The sequence below is a fragment of the Artemia sp. Qi Xiang Cuo genome, chromosome 13 (assembly GCF_049724085.1).
Source record: "Artemia sp. Qi Xiang Cuo chromosome 13, ASM4972408v1, whole genome shotgun sequence".
Lineage (NCBI taxonomy): Eukaryota > Metazoa > Arthropoda > Branchiopoda > Anostraca > Artemiidae > Artemia > Artemia sp. Qi Xiang Cuo.
Window position 1 is genome coordinate 49498073 of NC_142806.1, and position 20900 is coordinate 49518972.

At 35.1% G+C, this 20900-nt stretch overlaps 1 protein-coding gene across 1 annotated transcript in view; it reads left to right on the top strand.

The window, feature by feature from the left end:
• Positions 1 to 20900, top strand: part of LOC148945369 (cGMP-inhibited 3',5'-cyclic phosphodiesterase 3A-like) — a 287673-nt gene that overhangs the window by 84683 nt on the left and 182090 nt on the right. Inside the window, exons 5-7 of the mRNA XM_089098771.1 lie at positions 105 to 249; positions 10474 to 11261; positions 16761 to 16919. Coding sequence (XP_088954897.1) covers positions 105 to 249; positions 10474 to 11261; positions 16761 to 16919 — 1092 coding nt within the window. The remainder of the gene's footprint in view (positions 1 to 104; positions 250 to 10473; positions 11262 to 16760; positions 16920 to 20900) is intronic.

Genomic DNA, 20900 nt, shown 5'->3' on the forward strand with positions numbered 1-20900 from the left:
CAGCACACTGCTAACTATTTGAGAAATTTTCGTGTAACTTTATTGTACAATAAAAGGAGGAAGTTCAACAAGCTTACACATTTTATTCGATAAATTTATTCTAGAGGTCTAAAAGAGGGGTGCCACCGGGCCTTCTTCGTCGAATGTCTACCTCTACGTGGACCACCACCACTAGTGCCACTGGCATGCCAACCATTGAAGCTGAACCTAGCAGGAAGCGAGCAACCAATTTTAGAACCCCTACCTTAGGTATGTGACTTTGTGTATGACTACCACGAAATTTAAAAAGCGGCTTAAAAAGCAAAAGGTAATCCAAAATTAAAAAAAAAGGAGTCTCAGGAAATTGTGTCATCAGTGGGAAACTTTCACGTTGAAACATCATGCGTTATTGGCTAAATAATTTATTTTATTACTTTTCTATTGTTTGTTCGTCGAAGGAATGTTAAAACTAGACTCAGCACATGTTTAATATGCATCTTTTTAACGTTTTGGTAAATATAACAGCTTTCTTCTTGTCTTAGCTTTCAATTATTTTCTTCTATTTTTGCTTCTATTTGTTTTTTTTTTTGCCTCAGCGCACATTTTAATTCCCGACATAAGAAAAACTGAAAAATCGGAAGAAAGCCCCCCCCCCCCAAAAGAAGAAAACTGATACACAAAAAATTAAAACAAGCTTGTTGATTCTCCTAAGAATCGGTATCAGAAAAGGGTCAAAAAGTGTTTTTTTTTCCTCCGAATAAGTTAAAGCTTAGATTTTTAAGCTCCTGGGTCAAGGGGATTCTAAAGTCCTTTCGAAAATAGGGTTCGAAATGAGAAAAACAACACTTTTCATTGGACTAAAACTTGTGTTGGTACTGTTCTAAAATCTAGGACACATGCGGGAAGTGAAGTTTGGTTAATGATAATGAAATAAAACAAAATAGGATAAAAGTTTAATAGTTTATGAACAAATTTCGGCTATATATTTGCAAATTAGGGGGTAGGGGTTTTTGGTAAAGCATAGCATATATTAAATATGGAACACGCTGAATAAAGGCGACAAGTGAAGTTTTTAATGAAATAAAACAAAATAGGACAAAAATATAATAGTTTAAGAAAATAATTATAAAAACTACACCCCTGTGTAAATTTTAACACAGTACCTTTATATTTGCAAGTTTTGGGGCTGAGGTAAACCCAATGCATAAAAAAATGGGTAAAAAATATTAGTTCGCCCAAAAAACGGACTGGAAGAAGCACCAAAGAGTTAGTTTTCCGTACGGTTTGAAACTTAAATTGGAAAGTCCTGGGCGAATTAGACCTAATTTACAGAGAAAATTTTGTGGGTCAAGGACCACTAGATTAACCTTTAATTTCTGTTCGTTTTAGGTTTTGTTTATTCACTCGTAGTAATTTTGGTTTGTTTTAAAGAACGTATCACTACAGGGAACTCCCAAAGTTGTCAAAAATGCTCAAATTATACTTCCTTTGAACTGATTGTTAATGTTTACAAAACAGGTATGCTAGATTAGTTTTATGGACTTGACTTTTCTGAAGTTTGATAAGAAAATTCTGCTCCGTTCAATGGAGAAAACAAAATTCACTCTTTCTATTGTAAGTTTCATTGAATCTGATTATTTCTATCTCTAGCACAAAACGGGAAAAGTTAAATGTTTTTTCTAAGATTTTTTGGAAAGTAGATGCCAGATTTTTGTTTTCTGTCGTTTATTCGGATATCTTATCCAGGCTCGGCAAGCTATGGCAAGACTGCCCAATCAATTCTAGATATTTTGGCCGCACAAACTGAATAATTTAAGATGGACGAGATAGGGTAATCCTTTAAGGTATTGAATCCCCTTAATGTCTGATTCCTCATCGAACCAACTGCCAACCTTATTTCCTATTTTTGCTTGAACATTGGTCCCCTGGCCGCAACCTTCGGTCCTTGACCTAAGCTACAACCTAGGAGGGTGAGTACCCGCGCACAAAATACTCATCCGTACAAGCCAAATGGCTTACCAATCTCTAGACTCACGACTTCTGACTAAGAAGTGATTTAACCTTGCGGAGGTACTCAATTGAGCCTTAATGAGGGTTAAAGTGCCGACCATCTAAGTTGACTACGGGATTTCAATGCCCTTTGCCAACCTAGCGGTCCCAAACGGTCCTGACCAGCCCAATCCCATAAGGGGAGTGGACCGTAACATACTAACGTTTAAATTAGATAAGAACAGAGACAGGAAAGGAACATGCAAAAATCTATGAAGATGAAGCCTTACAAAGCCACCGGCTAGGTGAGATGCCACTGACAAGGCCAGAAAACTTGCAGACCTGCCCTGAGAACTCCACTCCGGAAGCCAGGTTCCAGCTATAATCTTCCATCACCCATCACCCATATATAGACCCGTCCTGGTATTGGGCTTAGCCATAGGGACCCTGCTTGTGTTCCAGCTCGACCCTCAATCAAAACGTTCGTGGTAACAAACTGTAAGTATGGAGCGACCCGGCTCAATGGTAACCAAAACTCTAAAAAACGGAATTTTAATACCAATAGATACATCAAAAGAATCAGATTTTAATTCTGATTTCAAATATATAAGTTTCATCAAGTTTAATTTTACCCATCAAACGTTACGCGCCTGAGAAAATTTGGCTGATTTTAGAAAAAAGGGGGGAAAAACACCTAAAAGCTATAGAACCTTAATGAAAATCACACCATCATATTCAGCGTATCAGAGAACCCTACTGTAGAGGTTTCAAGCACCTATCTACAAAAATGTGGAATTTTCCATTTTTTGCCAGAAGAAAGATCACGGATGCGTGTTTATTTGTTGTTTTTTTTTTCTTTTTTTTCCCAGGGGTGATCGTATCAACCCAGTGGTCCTAGAATATCGTGGGAGGGCTCATTGGAATGGAAATTAAAAGTTCTAGTGTCCTTTTTAAGTGACAGAAAAATATGGAGGGCAACAAGGCCCCCTCCCACGCTCATTTTTTTCCCAAAGTCACCCGATTAAAATTTTTAGCTAGCCATTTTGTTCAGAATGGTCGAAAATAATATAACCATGTCTTTTAGGATGACTTAATCCCTCGAAGCCCCCAGGAGGAGGGTTGAAAGTTATGAACTTTACCCAATGTTAACATATAGTATTGGTTATTGGGACCCGGCTCAATGGTAACCGAAACTCTAGAAAACGGTATTTTGATTCAAATAAATACATAAAAAGAATTGGATTTTAATGCTGATTTCAAATATATAAGTTTCATCAAGTTTAGTCTTACCCATCAAAAGTTACGCGCCTGAGAAAATTTGGCTGATTTTTGAAAAAAGGGGGAAATACCCCCTAAAAGTTATAGAACCTTAATGAAAAGCACACCATCATATTCCGCGTATCAGAGAACCCTACTGTAGAGGTTTCAAGCTCCTATCTACAAAAATGTGGAATTTTGCATTTTTTACCAGAAGAAAGATCACGGATTCGTGTTTATTTGTTGTTTTTCCCCAGGGGTGATCGTATCAACCCAGTGGTCCCAGAATATCGTGGGAGGACTCATTGGAATGGAAATTAAAAGTTCTAGTGCTCTTTTTAAGTGACCAAAAATGGAGCACAACTAGGCCCCCTCCCACGCTCATTTTTTTCCCAAAGTCACCTGATCAAAATTTTGAGATAGCCATTTTGTTTAGTATGTTCGAAAATATTATAAGTATGTCTGTTAGGATGTCTTAATCCCCCGAAGTTCCCGGGAGGAGGGCTGAAAGTTATGAACTTTACCCAATGTTAACATATAGTATTGGTTATTGGGAAGTATACAGTACAGACGTTTTCAGGGAAGATATTTCCTGGTTGTGGGGGGGGGGTCGGGGGTTATATAGGAGGATTTTTCCATGAAGGAAGTTTTCATGGGGGAAGGGGCATTGCTATGAAGGGGACGCCGGACTTCCCAGCATTATTTAAAAAAGATCAGAAACTAAATATAAAAAAAAAGTTTTTCAACTGCAACAGCAGCAACATCAAAACTTTAAACGAACAGAAAATATTACATATATGATTGGGTTCACCCCCTAGTCAATACCTTACTCTTTAAGACAGAGATTTTTTAGTACTTTCATAAGAGCTATTTATTCTAATTACCGGCCTCTGTGATTAAGCGGTCATTTTTAAAGAATTGGAAAAAAATTCGAACTTTCGCTTAAAGAGCAAGGTATTGAATAGGGGGCGAACCCCCTAATATACGTATTAAAAATATATGAATATAGAAGTTTGTTACCTAAGTTAATTCGTAAGTTACGTATATTTATTACTAATAAAAACGTTCGTAAATAAAATGAAAGAAGTTTCGAGAAAGCCATTTAACCAAATAAAAGTAAATTAATATGAAAATTTTGTTTTAATTATTCATGTACTGTGAGCCAAGATCAAAACCTGCATTTATTCAAAAACGTTGAAAAATTAAATAAAAAAAACAAGTTTTTTTTAACTGAAAGTAAGGAGCGACATTAAAACTTAAAACGAACAGAAATTATTCCATATATGAAAGGGCCTGTCCCCTCCTCAACGCCTTGCTCTTTACGCTAAAGTTTGACTTTCTCACAACTCTGTTTTTTTTAAACAATAAAAAACATTAGCGTAAAGAGCGAGGCGTTGAGGAGGGGACAGCCCCTTTCATATACGGAATAATACAAAATTGCATTTCTAGAAAAATATTCCAGCCCCTTTCATATACGGAATAATACAAAATTGCATTTATACAAAAACGTTCAAAAATTAAATAAAAAAAACAAGTTTTTTTAACTAAAAGTAAGGAGTGACATTAAAACTTAAAACGAACAGAAATTATTCTGTATATGAAAGGGACTGCTCCCTCCTCAACGCCTCACTCTTTAGGCTAAAGTTTTTTATTGTTTAAAAAAATAGGGTTGTGAGAAAGAGTCAAACTTTAGCGTAAAGAGCAAGGCGTTGAGGAGGGGAAAGCCACTTTCATATACGGAATAATTTCTGTTCGTTTTAAGTTTTAATGTCGCTCCTTACTTTCAGTTAAAAAGACTTGTTTTTTTTTATTTAATTATCAGAAAAGACGATCTGACCCGACAGAGCAGTCCCAAATCGCCATAGGCACCCGTCCATGATCTCCTAGAAGATCCAGCCATACTTCTTGATTATTACATCTTGATACTTCTGATAGATACTTCTTGATTATTATTCTAAGTGTGAAAATTATTCTAAGTGTGGTCTAATTATTCTAAGTGTGGTCTAATTATTCTAAGTGTGCTTATTATTCTAAGTGTGGTCAACACATCCTCCCCCTTCCTAAAACCACACTGGTTTCTTTTTTTTTCAAACAGCATCTACAGTATTGTAGTGCTGTAGATGCTGTATAATTAATCTATAATTAATCTATGTAAGATCTAGAAATCTATAATTAATCTGTAAGATTAATTGTAGTTTATACTTATAAATTATAATTTATATGTAAGATCTAGAAATCTATCTAAGATCTATTAATCTATAATTAATCTATGTAATCTATAATTAATCTATGTATTAATCTAGTAAGTATAATTAATCTATTAAGTGTCACCATGCTAAGTAATTTCCTTCCCACAAAAATCAGACTAATGCATCTATAATTATTGGACTAACTCATATCACCTTTCTTATAAATGAGTTTAATTAAAGTTTTTCTAAAATCATAAAACGCTCATGGCAAAATGACATAATTCATTGTTTATTATATGTTGATACTGCAATGTAGAAAAAACTTGAACTAGCCAATGAAGAATGTCAGACAAAAGAAATTGTTTTAATGGTTTGATGTTTCTAGTTAGAGTTTAAAGGAAGGTTTGAATTAAATTAATTTAAATTTAACTAAAGTTTTTTCTAAAATAACACGGTCCTTCATCCCCTCAATCAGAAATGCTCATGATGAACTGACTTAGTCAGTGCTTACTATATATTAATTCCGAAATAAAAAAAAAGTGAACTAGCTAAAGACTACTCACAAACTAAGCAAAAAAAAAAGAAAAAAAGATGATGGTAAATTTGTAATAAGAGTTTAATTAAAGTTTTTTCTGAAATGGAATAAGTACATCCCCTTTATCAAAAACTTTCCTAGCAAAATGACTTAATTAAGTGTTTATTAGATATTAATACTTCAATAAGTTGTTTCTCCCGCAAAAGCATTGCTTCAGGGAATCGATGATGTATATATATTTTTTTTTTTTAAATAAACCCATTGTTACTTATTGTTACTTAAATAAAAAAAAGTGAAGTAGCTAGTGATGACTAACAAACAAAACAAAAAAGGTGATAGTTATAATTTAAAATTTTTGATAAGAGTTTAATGCAAGTTTTCAATTAAATTAATTTAAGTTTAATTAAAGTTATTCTAAAATTCAAAGGGTTCATCTCCTTTATCAAAAAATATTCCTGCCGAAATGGCTTAATTAATTGTTATTAGATATTAATATTGCAAAAATTGAAACACCTGGTGATGACTAACAACCAAAACAATATAAATGGTAATGACAGTAAATTAAGGATCTTAATTAAAGTTTATTTTTTTTTATTTGATTATTTCAAGTTTAATTTAATTTTTTTCTAACCACAGGGTACACCCCTTTATCAAAAACACTCATGCGAAATGACATAATTCAGTGTTTGCTTTTTAATATTAATGTCGCAAAAACAAAAAAACAAAAAAAATTGTTAACTGCCTGATGATGACTAACAAACAAAAGAGGAAAATAAAACATAGTGCAGCAATACAAGAAAGGCAAGCAAAATAGAGTAGGCCTACTTAATAAAGCAAGGACTTTAAATAAAACACATAACAACACATCAACGTCACAAAACAAAATACATTAACGATGTAAGTAAGTAGCATAATTTATATAATATTGTTTACTCTAGTTTAAAAAAACAAATTGAATTGGAACTTTGTTTTACACTGATTAGAAGTCTATTCCATGTCTATTTTGGTTTTGGGACCTATGTTAAAACCTATGTTTTCGGACTTATATGTGTTTGGGACCTATGGGACATGTTTTGTAGTGAAGCTAGGTCTTACTGTGTTGTGCAACTGTGAAGTTAAATCATTTCTGCGAATCGGATTGAATTGAGCATTATAAATACACCGATTAAGAAAATGACATGGCAGCTCATTTAACACTGAGGTTAAAGATAGATTAAAAATAATTTTAATGGCTTTATTTTACAGTTTTGCAGTGGTTTATAAGAATTCGAGAAACTATACTCCTAAATAGTCTAGATAATGGTAATAAGGTGGCAAGGTGCATAACAATTAGATAGATAATAGTACGTATAACAAACCAAACAGTTCGTGGCAACAGATAATCCAACAGTTCGTGGTAACGAACTGTAAGTAAGGAGCGACCCGGCTCTATTGTAATCGAAACTCTAAAAAACGGAATTATGATACCAATAGATATATCAAAAGGATCGAGTTTAGTCTTACTGATTAAAGGCTACGAGCCTGAGAAAATTTGCGTGATTTTCCAAAAGAGGGGGTAACACCCTTAAAAGTATTATAATCTTAGTTAGAATCACACCATCAGATTCAGCGTATCAGAAAACCCTACTGTAGTGGTTTCAAGCTCCTATCTGCAAAAAGTGGAATTTTGTATTTTTTGCCAGAAGAAAGATCACGGATGCGTGTTTTTTTTCAGGGGTGATCGCAACCTGGCTTCCTCCCCCTCCCTTTATCCCCAAAGTCGTTCGATCAAAATTTTTAGATACCCTTTTTGCTCATTAAATTTGAAGGCCCCAACAATTACGCCTTTTGATATAACATGTCTGTTATACCCTTTTCCCCTGGGGCTGTTTGATATAACAGCCCCAGGGGAAAGGTATTTAAGTCATAAAGTTTGGCCATTTTTATACATACTATTTGTTATTGTGAAGAATGAATGTATTTTCGAGGGGGGGGGGGAATTTTTTGCTGGGGGTTTTTCCACGGGAGAATTTTCTATGGGGAGGGAAGTATCCAGGAGGTGAACTTGTCAGGGGAAACTATACATTGGGGGAGTTTGACCGAATTCCTATGCAAAAATCTTTTTAAATGTCCTGCTTCCCCTTTTCCATCTGAATTTTGCGCGTGGTGTTTCTAAGGGTAATTGTCGAGGCAGATTTTTCACCGGGATTGAATTTTCTTGAGGATATTTCCCTGGGAGGAGGATTTATTCGAGGAGGTGGGGCTAGATTTCCTGGCATTACGTAAAAACGATCAGAAATTAAATTAAAAAAAAAGTTCGTTTTAACTGAAAGTAAGGAGCAACATTAAAAATTAAAACGAACAGAAATAATTACGTGTATGATGGGGATTGCCCCCTCCTCAACACCTTGGTCTCTACGCTAAAGTTTAAATTTTGTTCAAATTCTTTGAGAACGACTCGTGAAACACAAGGGTCGTTTAGTCAGAACAATTGGAAGCTTTTTTAAAAGTACAAAAAAAGTTTAGCGTAAAGAGCGAGGTGTTGAAGAGGAGGCAATCCCCTTCATACAAGTAATAATTTCTGTTCGTTTTAAGTTTTAATGTTGCTCCTTACTTTCAGTTGAATATTTTTTTTAATTTAATAATAAGATAGATAGATAAGAATCAATGAATAAAGAGAAAATATTTCATGCATGTAAATTGGCTTTAATCTGGAAATCATGCCAACATTTCTAGTTCGTTCTAAAGACAATTTATATAAATACATTTCAACGACAGGTTTTCACCAATATTGATATCCAAATATTTTGTCCCCCCGGCCCCATTTATATAAACACCATTGAAATTGACAGCATCGTTATGAACTAAAAAACTAATTTAAGATACCTGCTCATGGTAATCGCTAAATAGTACTTATAAACTTATCAACAATGAAAATTGAGGCAAGTCTTTAAAACAGAAAACAGTATATCCGTATTTGAGGGAGATAGAAACAAATCCATGCCGTCCGCAAACATAATAACCATACCAGAAGGAACAAATATGGAAGAAAAAGACTGGATCTTAACAGAGATCCTTGAGGAAATCCATTTTAAGACATAAATTAATTTGAAAGTGCATTCTTGGTTTTGTGCACTTATTTTCTATTTTGAAAAACGTAACCATAACGAGTTTTTTTTACCTTAACTTTATACCCTTAATTGTCAGAAAGACAGCTCACTTGTAATGAACGAATCAATGGAACTTGTATCATTTTGTTTGGACGAATCACGTCGTTAATTAGGGGCCAACTTTACCTTACTCCTTAGGTTATTCTTATAACAGGTAAAACATTCAAACAAAATTTATGCTTAGAAATATTTATTAGGGGCCACGCGCATCTTGTTACCCCATGGGGCATATTGTTTAAATGTTTCGTACCACTTTGATTAAGTCTACACTTTGATGTAAATAGAAAAACCTCTCCATATGTGTGCCTTTGTCCTAAAAAAAAACAAAAACTGTTGAAACTTGAAAAATTGCTAAATAATACTGCGTAGCATCATAGATAAGGGCATGTAACACGTATAAACGAATAAACTGTCTGGTGCACTAGTCTTAGTATTCTTGGCAATTTACTCGCTTTGGCGAGTAAATTTTAACGTAAATACAGTTCCAAGTTATGATTTCTAAAGGAACACTTCTTTAAGGCAAAGTTGACATTTTTGTAGCTTGTTAACTATATTGTGGAAATCTCAGGGCCGTATCCAGGATTTTTGTTCGGGAGGGGGGTGTTTACCCGATTTTTTCCCGTGGACTTTGTCTAACATCCTCGAGCAACATTACGTTAGCTCTAGACCGTTAGTCCGCCCCTTGCGAACGAGGAAGCGTCCACTAGGCATACTTTCGTATCTTTAAGGGACTTGGAGATAGCAAAAACAGTTAACGCAAAAAGAAGCCAAATAGTAGAAGTAGTCTATATAATTTTTAGTTAAAAAAAAAAAACTAAAAAAAACTGCAAGGTCTGATCTTACATAATAAGGCGAACATGGGGTTACCTAATTGCGTAAGCTGATCACAACCGTTTACCCACAAAATTGAAATAGGATTTTTGTATGCCACAAAATGCAAAAGGATAATAGCGCATATTAACCCTAATTTACTATGCAAGGTCAGGTGAACATGGGGTTACCTACGGTTACCTAATTGCGTAAGCTGGTCAGAACCGTTTACCCACAAAATGCAATAGGATTTAGTGCGGGAGCATATTTTTTTTCTGGTAAGGTTTTGTCTTTACAGGTATTTTTTAGACTAATTTTCAACTCGGTCAAAAATTTTGGGTGGGGGGGGGAAGGGTTCAAACCGGATAACCCCCCCCCCCTGGATACGGCCTTGGGAAATCTATAAGTATCTATATTGTAGAGCTATAATTGCAGTAGATCTATATTTTAGAGCTATACTGTATATTTATATTGTAGAAGTATTAACTAAATTGTAGAAATCTATAAGTAACTATAAATATATACAGTAAAAATCTATAAGTAATAGTGTATCCTTTAATTTCAGATGGACAGCCTTTTGTCGTTACAAGCCCTCAGCACAATAGTTGCACTGTCGGGTCAAACGAACAAAGTCATCACCTCCCCCATCATTCATCTCCACAGTCTTATATGGTACATAAAAACCGAAGCTTTTCAACTACTGCCCTTTTTGGACAACATTGTTCCGCTGCGAAGCGATTGATGAAAGAGAGAAAGACAGTTTGCAGTTTCCATCCTTTAACATCTTCAGATATTTCACACCTAGAGGTTCTTGCTGGTGGAAGAGAATCTCCAAGAACTACATCTAGTCATTCAGATAGAAGCCACAGCATAGAACAGGAAGAGGAACCTCTTCAAACCTTATCGGCTGCTAGCAGTCGTCGAGGCTCTGGAAGTAATCGCCGAGGATCTACTAGTAGACGTGGCTCTGCTGTTAGTGCTAGTGATCAGTGGGTAATTAGTGATGATCGGGTAGATGACGAAAATAGTGAATCAGAACGTGTAAAATGTTGTAATCATAATTTCCACCGACAGCAGTTGGATAGTCCGCAAGGTGAAATGCCGAACGGGCCATTACCTACTATTAGACTACCTTTACCCAAGAGACCTGGGAAACCAAGGACCTCTGATTATGAATCATCTGATAGTCCCGGCTCTAGTGATCATGGGGAAGACGATCTAGGTTGTGGTCCATCTTCTCCTCCTTACGTTCAACTGAAAACTGGGTTAAAACTTGATGACGACTCAGATGCTGACGCTTCTACTAGAGACCAAACAAATTTGGATGTGCCAGGATATGAATCATCAGAGGAGGTAAATTAAAATAATTGGTCCTTGAAACTCATTACACATTTTGCATCGTTTAAATTCGGAAACATTGTATATTGATCTATCGAATAGTCATTTGGTAAAATGATAGAATTTTCAATTGTTCAAAGCCTTTAAGAAAAAAATTAAAAGGTTTTTTCGGTCACTGCATTTTTGCTCTTGACTATTGAAACTACAACATTGAAAAATGTGCTCACTTAACCTTTCAATATATTTTCTAATCACCTTTTGCAAAAACGTGTCAATGACGCGAAATGTCTTCTCTCTTTCTTTTTTCTATTTTTGTTTCCAATTTATATGAAGCACTGAAGATGAGAATTCTTCGTTTTAATATTCATGGGAATTTTGTCATTTTTTTTTCAAAATCCTGACAGAATTTTTGAGGCTCTTTTACTTACTGACCATCTTCTATCCATTATAGCCTGGACCTAAGAAAAGCATGTCTAATTCCAAACGCAGGTAATTTTCTAAGATGAATGCGTGAAATTGTGTAATTCGGAAATTGAACCCGCTCATCTTCGTATCATGGCGACGAGATTTGCTGATGATAAAATTAAGCTTCAATAAATAATAGATTTCTAAGAAACTCATGTCATTGACGTAAATTCGTTTTCTACTAGATAGGCGAAGGGAAGTGGAATATTTCCAAGCCGATATATTGAGAACTCATGTCAGAAAAGGCTGTATACATTTTATTATCTTAGGTTACCCAGAATGCAGTCATCTAGGCATATTTGTTTTACTGTTGCTTTTGACATTTTTGGATAAAAGTATAAAAATATAGAATAAATAGCCATAAATATATAGGCACATAGTCGAAACTAAAAGAGGGAAAATATTTTTTTGAATTTGATATGGTGCAAATAAAAAAAAAATTAGGCGCAAATTTCGGGGGGGGGGCTGAAACATATTTTTCGCAAAAATTTTGGCTGGGGATCTAGGACGCATTTTAACCTGTTGTGTCCTGCTGTTTTAGGTGATTCTTCCTCCCTGTCCCACACCGGTAAATATCCAGTAAATGTAGGTTATTTGTGGAAAAGGATCCTTCCTCCATGCCCCACACCGGTAAATATCCGATAAACGTAGGTAATTCGTATAAAAGTTCACCGGTACATATCCGATAAATCTAGGTAATTTGTATAGAAATTCTGTCACAACTACAGAAAATCATTCTGAAAGAGAATAAATTATCTGGATTTTTTTTTGTCAAAGAAATGTAATTGTAATCATTATTTATTTTTGATTAATTATAGCTAGATTCAAATTGGAGCGGAGGGGTGGGGATGCTCATCATCCCCTACCTCCCTCTCCCTGTATGGATGTGACCAAGATAATGCCAAATATGACAACCTCATCCTAACCAACCCAATTAACAAAGTGCGTCAAGGCTTTTATTCTTTGGGGGTATTTCTGCCTCTTGATTGAAAACGGGCCAAAATGGAATTAACAATTTTTATATACAAATATAAGCTCTTTTTGAAGATTCTAAAGCAATTAAAAAGTGGACAGTTGGAATTTTAATACATTCGGTGTGGAGTAGCCATTAATTTCGATTTGTCCAATCCAAGTCCGTTTTTGCAATACAGGATTATATTTGCGTACATTCGTGTATGTCACAAGTATAGGTAAGAAGAGGAAATACCCCAATTGGAGTAAGACTTCTAGATCCTTGTCTTCTGGCCACCCATATCTAACACGGAGTTTAATACGGGTTGTGCAGATTATCGTTTTGAGTGCCGTGTTCAACACGGGCGAATGTCTTCTCAGGACCAGTGTCCAACCATGCTAATCTAGCGCGTTACAATTTTGAGGAATCCTTGCCCAACACGCTTGGAACATATAAGAAGATTAAATAAAAAAAAACAAGTTTTTTTAACTGAAAGTAAGGACCGACATTAAAACTTAAAACGAACAGAAATTATTCCGTATATTCAAGGGGCTGTCTCCTCCTCTATGCCTTGCTCTTTACGCTGAAGTTTTTTATTGTTTAAAAAAATTGAGTTGCGAGAAAGTCAAACTTTAGCGTAAAGAGCAAGGCGTTGAGGAGGGGACAGCCCCTTTCATATACGGAATAATTTTTGTTCGTTTTAAGTTTTAATGTCGCTCCTTACTTTCAGTTAAAAAAACTTGTTTTTTTTATTTAATTTTTGAATGGTTTTGAATAAATGCAGGTTTTGATCTTTGCTCACAGTGCATGAATAATTAAAACAAAATTTTCATATTAATTTACTTTTATTTGGTTAAATGGCTTTCTCGAAACTTGTTTCATTTTATTTACGAACGTTTTTATTTGTAATAAATACACGTAACTTACAAATTAATTTACGTAACGAACTTCTATATTCGTATATTTTAAATACGTATATTAGGGGGTTTGCCCCCTAGTCAATACCTTGCTCCTTAAGCGAAAGTTCGAATTTTGTTCCAATTCTTTAAAACTGACCGCTTAATCACAAAGGCCGTTAATTAGAATAAATAGCTCTTATGAAAGTACTAAAAAATCTCTGGCTTAAAGAGCGAGGTAGCGACTAGGGGGTGAACCCAATCATGTATGTAATATTTTCTGTTCGTTTGAAGTTTTGGTGTTGCTGCTGTTGCAGTTCAAAAGCTTGTTTTTTATATTTAATTTCTAATCTTTTTTAAGTAATTCTGGACAGTCCGGCGTCCCCTTCATAGCAATGTCCCTTCCCCCAAGAAAACTTCCTTCATGGAAAGATCCTCCCACATAAAAACCGACCCCCCCCCCCACTACCAGGAAAAATCTCTCCTGAAAACGTCTGTACTGTATACTTCCTAATAACCAATACTATATGTTAACATTGGGTAAAGTTCATAACTTTCAGCCCTCCTCCCGGGAATTTCGGGGGATTAAGTCATCATAAAAGACATACTTATAATATTTTCGAACATGCTGAACAAAACGGCTATCTCAAAAATTTGATCAGGTGACTTTGGGAAAAAATGAGCGTGGGAAGGGACCTAGCGGCCCTCAATTTTTTTGGTCACTTAAAAAGGACACTAGAACTTTGAATACCCGTCGGACGTAGTCCTCTTACAGTATTCTAGGATAACTGGGTCGATACGCACACCCCTGGGGAAAAAAACCAAAAGAACACGCACCTGTGATCTTTCTTCTGGCAAAAAAAATGCAAAATACCACATTTTAGTAGATGAGAGCTTGAAATCTCTACAGTAGGGTTCTCTGATACGCGGAATATGATGGTGTGATTTTCATTCAGGTGCTATAACTTTTAGGGGGTCTTTCCCCCTTTTTTCGAAAATCAGCCAAATTTCCTCAGGCGTTCAACTTTTGATGAGTAGGATTAAACTTGATGAAACTTATATATTTGAAATCAGCATTAAAATCCGATTCTTTTGATGTATCTATTTGTATCAAAATACCGTTTTCTAGAGTTTCGGTTACCATTGAGCCAGGTCCCAATAACCAATACTATAAGTTAACATTGGGTAAAGTTCATAACTTTCAGCCCTCCTCCTGGGGGCTTCGAGGGATTAAGTCATCCTAAAATACATAGCTATAATATTTTTGAACATGCTGAACAAAATGGGTATCTCAAAATTTTGATCGGCTGACTTTGGGAAAAAAATGAGCGTGGGAGGGGGCCTAGTTGCCCTCCATTTTTTTGGTCACTTAAAAAGGGCCCTAGAACTTTTAATTTCCGTTCCAATGAGCCCTCCCATGATATTCTAGGACCACTGGGTCGATACGATCACCCCTGGTGGGAAAAAAACAAAAAAAACAAATAAACACGCATCTGTGATCTTTCTTCTGGCAAAAAATAGAAAATTCCACATTTTTGTAGATAGGAGCTTGAAACCTCTACAGTAGGGTTCTCTGATACGCTGAATATGATGGTGTGATTTTCATTAAGGTTCTATAACTTTTAGGGGGTCATTCCCACTTTTTTTGAAAATCAGCCGAATTTTCTCAGTCGCGTAACTTTTGATAGGCAAGATTAAACTTGACGAAACTTATATATTTGAAATCAGAATTAAAATCTGATTCTTTTGATGTATCTATTGGTATCAAAATTCCGTTTTTTAGAGTTTCGGTTACCATTGAGCCGGGTCGCTCCTTACTTACAGTTCGTTACCACGAACTGTTTGAATACCCTTGAAAGTTTTGGTGGGTTGAACACGGTGAACCTGAAAATGATTTTTGTCGAACCCGCTCAAAAAACGCTTCAAACCCGGTACCCCAAAAAATAACTTAGGCTTCACTAAAGTGAAAATGACACTTACGTGGTAACCTAGTAGAAGGGGGCCGATGCACGATATCCCTTTTTTTTAGGTAATTCTAATCAGCTTTTGTTTAATCTTCACTTCCTATTCTCATTTTGAACTTTCTACTTTATATCTATTAGAATCTGAAAATACGATAATTTTGTCATCATACTCTTTAAAGCATTTAAACTTGCGTTTCAAATATTGTCTTATCCTATCTGTTTTTTTTCTCTCAGCTATTGAAAGATTTGGAAACTGTCCTAGATTTTTTGTTTTTATCTTTGGTCAGAAAGTCTTATTTTGTAAGAACCACTTCTTTACTTCAAAGGAAAGGATAGAAATCCCTCAAAGTCATGCATGGAAAATAGGGTGTTGAATCGACCTTTCAGTTACCATGTCTTCTTTGCTGGGACATGTAACAAGTTTGTTGTCTAACCTTGCGGTGACGGGATTCGACTTTAGGGCGCCGTATTGCCAAGGATAGCATCAATTTACTGTGCTACTACGGGGTATTTTACTATAGAGCTTATGCTATAAATCTGAAAAAAAAAGTTTCCATTTAAGACACGAAAAAAGGATTGCGATCGTTTTGATAGTCATTCACACAGACTCCCCAGGAGGTTCTCTGTATCTTAATATTAAACAATTTTTTTTTTTCAGTTGCCAAAAAATAAGCAAGAAAAAAAGGGTTAATCTTTTTTCTTTCATTACGTAGTTTGTTTTAAGATTATTTATGCTTCTATCCACTTCTAATCCACGTATCTTCTGATGAGTGAGAACTATTTTGCGGGGCAAAATATACAGAAGCAACAATAAAAAAAAATAATAAAATAATAATAATAGTAAAATATAATATAAAAATAATAAGTTTCTTCACACTTAAATCTACCCCACACTATATTCTCTGATTGGCTGGCGAGTTTTTCGCGGAAGAAAATCCCACCTGGCTAAAAAACACAATCACACTACTATAATACCGATTGCTCTTAGAAACTTTTCTATTCAATACAAAGAAGGGTAATATTTTACAAAGGGGCAATATTTACAAAGGGGCAATATTTACAAAGGGGCAATATTTTAAGGAGGGGGAGTGTATTAGTAATTAGATAACTGAAAATATTTGGAATACTCAAAGTTGTACTTGTATGATTATTTATACTTGTGTCAAGGGGACAAAATAGAAGGATGTTTAAGCAATGGAGAGTGGCTATTTATCACTGCTTCCCCTCTTTATTCTAGTCATCTGTCCGGACTTCACGGATCATTACAACCTGTGATGGGAATGCTGTCTACGATCTCGATCTTATGGATTCAGATCCGTTGCTCAATTCTCTTCAGATGTGGGACTTTCCTATTTTTAGCCTATTGGAAAAAACAGGGGATCTCCTTCTTTCTTCGGTGAGTAACTACTTTTTTTCTTTCTTTTTACTTTTTTTTTTTTTTATTTAACTTTCCTCCCCCCAAAAAACAACTATATTTATACAGGCTATATTTCACCACATTTCGATGGCAATTAAACAGAAAAAAAACAATAAATCCGTTGAGAACAGGTTTGGTTTTCTTATCTGATGACCAACGGGTTGTCGAGTCAGATAGCCCTTTCACTCGAATATCAAAGTAAATATAACTTTGCCTTATTTGTTACCAGTATAACTATTAAATACGCAACCCCAAACACCAGTTGGCCTACCCACAGATGGAGTCCTATGCCCTTATCATTCAGTTTCCATTAACACAAGAGCTATGGATTAAGAACCCTTTGTCTAGATATTATTTGAAAGATCGACAGAACAACCTTTTTTTCAAGAAGTTGAATATTGAGACACTGAAATTCGGACCGGCCATTTAGGGCCTTTGTGTAGTATTGATTAATTCCATAGCACCAGACTTATTGATTGCATGTAGGTGTAAGACGCAAATTAGCACGTGGTAAGTTGCTTCGGCGTACCTTTCCAGGCAAGTATCCATAAGTTTTCAACTAGATATTCCCGGAGATCCCTCACAAGTGACAATTTGGACTCTCTGAATTGCAAAATGATGCGATTAAAGTAAAACCTAGCATTCATGCAGAATGCTAGAAAGGGTAGAAAGTGTACATCCAGGATTTCTGTTTGGGGGATGGAGGGTTGGGAATTACAATAAAAAGCTTTAAAAAACGCATCAAAAATTTGTTTATATAATAATTTTTGTAATGTTTCTGTGTGTCGGACAAAAAAATTTTAGGGGAGGGGTGTCACATCCCGTGTGACCCTGTTTAAAAACAGCTAGGACCATACTACCAAAAACTGAAGACTCAACAAGAGCAACAGTTAAACTGCAAAATAAACAGTAAAACAAGTCTGAAACAGCACTGCCATCTGTTATCCCACAGTCAAATTGTATGTAGAGTTTTTCATTATTTAATTTTTTGTCTTTTTTATTTACTACTTCCTTTTTTCAGGATATTAAGATTGTTTTATAAAATTTGAGTTTCTAGCTTGAGTATTCTGATGGCTTAATCAAGGAGAAGAAAAATGAAGACATACATTCGACTTTACGGTTTCGGGGGTCGTTTAATGAGAAACCAATCTCAGGTTCAAATCCCGATCTGAACAATCAAAATTAATAAGGGTTTTTAATAAATAATACAAGAAAATTTATTAACAACAGCATCACGCTCCCTATTGACTGGGATATTCTCTTCGTAAATTTTTTAAAGTTACAAATCGTTGTGGCTATCTTCTTTCAATTTTTTGGCTGTAATCTTCCGGGTCCCTATATTCAATTCTGAAATATTACTGCAATTGCTGTGTTTTTTTAGTGTTCAAGACAACAAAAAGCTTTATTTGTAAATATATTTTAAGTGTATCAAATATACCCCTATCCTATGGTGGCCAGCGTATAGAGTTTTATTATTCCTGGTTGTGTCGCGCTATAAGCCACATCTCGTATGGTCATTTTCAGCTTCTAAACCAGAGGTGAGCAATCCGCAGGCTGTATGTGGTCCGCCTTGAAATTTGTTTCGATCTGAGAGATTCATCCTACTTTTACAAAATGCAATGGCAAGAGTAGCGAAACGGAATGTATTAAAAATACAAATTATTTTCGAATCTTTACAGTAAAAAAACTATATATACATAAAAAATTAAATTTGATCTTAAACACATTTTTGAAACATCAGAATTAAAAATAAGTTTTTGTAATAATTACATGACAATAAAGAAATCCTTTATTTTGAGAAATCTGGCACAAAAATTTGTAAATGTCTTTGATTCAACTTATACCTCTGAATTGTTTTTGTTCGGAATTGGATTTTACCAAAGACAAAACACGCTTAAACATAACGTACGCTAACCTACAACACCAGTGACGATTTAGAAACACCCAAATTGAGATGGAATTGGGAAAAACAAATTGCAAGACTGGAAAAACGTATAGCGTGCTAGTGAAATAAATATTTTTGATGATTATAAATTGCTAGTAATTATAAAATACTAGTTGAATAAATTATTAATAGTAACTAATTATGTTTCAATTTCTTGCCACAAATAATGTCTATGGTGGGTCTAAATCTGATATGGGGCTATATATTTTTGTATGAGGCTCAAGGAGTTATTGTGCATTTCCAGAATTTACCAAAAAATTAATTAGGCTGGCCACCCCTGATCTAAACTGGGGGATCAGGAGGTAATGAAATATGGTTAGAAACATTTGCCAACCTCCCTTGTTTAACTCAGGCCACCTCCATCGTCTTTTTAAGAGTAGGATTATATATTAGTAGGATTGTAAGGATTGTAAGTAGGATTGTAAACTTCTGAGAAGAATAAAGGTTGTTAGTCTGTTGTTGGGAGGTTCCTCTATTAGAGTGATTAAAAAAAAAAAAAAAAGTTTTTTCAACTGAAAGCAAGGAGCAACAATAAAACTGGAAACGAACAGAAATTATTACGTATGTGAGAGGGCTCATCCCCTGGTCAATACCGCACTCTTCACACTAAAGTTTGAATTTTGTTCCAATCACAAAGACCGTTTAATTAGAATAGATAGCTCTTTTGAAAGTACTAAACAAACTTTAGCATAAAGAGCGAGGTACTGACTAAGTTTTTTTTTTAAGTTGAACTCTGTCAAACTAAACTTTTAAAATTCTAAAAAAAATTATTTTATCTTTTCGTTACATTTTAATTATTAGGATCGACTATCCATAAACATACGGTAATGGTATATAAGGCGGGAACAACTGCGAAGATCGTTGCACCGTCACTTTCTTTGAAACGAAGAAGAATCCTTATCAATAGAACCAAAAATCTCAGTTAGTGAATGTTACAAGCCCAGAAACGTGACAAGCTAATGACAATTTTGTGTGCTTTTTATTTTATTTTATCTTTTTATCTTCGTAGTTTTTGTGTTTGCGAAAGACGAGTGTCGATTAAAACTTAAATAATTGAGAAAATTCGGCTTTTTTGTGTTCTCTTTTTCGGCAAAGTTTGTTCTATATTATTCTATTTTCTTCTTCTTATATTTTAATAGAAGTACAAAGAAGAGAATCCTCTGAATTTTCTTCAACAATATCACTAGATGCTCATTACGGTGCTAGGTAATGCTAAATGTGGCTTTACCTGTGAATGGCTTGAAGCTGCTAATCTAACCGTTAAGTCGTGTCAGCTGGTATTGAAATTGGCTCTTGTCTTTTTTGCTTGAATGTCTGGTATTTTTAATCTTTTGTAACTTTTTATAACCTGGCTCAAGTTTAGATTTATGTGCGAAAGCGAACTTTTTTTTCTCTTGCGTAGATTGTTAATTTGCCAAGGTGAGAGAGGAAGAGTTTCTAACGGTGTAGTTTCTAAATTAGTGACCTCGTGTTGATTTTCCCCTGTAAATTTCGGCTGAGTGTTCTTGATGTCTATTAATTGGTCCATCTTTCCCAGAACAAGATCTCTTGAAAACAGTTTCAAAAATCATTTTCAAACTGTAATTAACAATGAATAGCTTTACAAGAACAAGTAATATTTTTATCGTATTTAGTCATTAGCTCTTGAATAGAAAAAAGACTAAAACAGTTGGATGTATAAAATAAAAACGTTATAGACGTGTATATTTAATTGGTTTGTTAAGAGAAGTGGAGCTGTACCCTTTCTCTTTTTGTGGGTGCATTTGTCTTCAACTATGCGTTTAGCATAGTTGGCTAAGCGGAAGTGCGCTGAGTTGAGAATTCTTTGTCCCAAGGGGGATGGGTTCGATCCCTGGCGTGGTCAGTTATTTGGTTTGTGACGGGGGTCAGTGATGTGACTCTATAAGTTTAGCCAGAGTCAACCCATTTCTAAATGGGTACCAGGAGAAATCTGGGGAATGTAAGCAGGAACGGTGTGCGAAAGCACAGGATGGCTGGCCCCCAGCCCCCTTTGC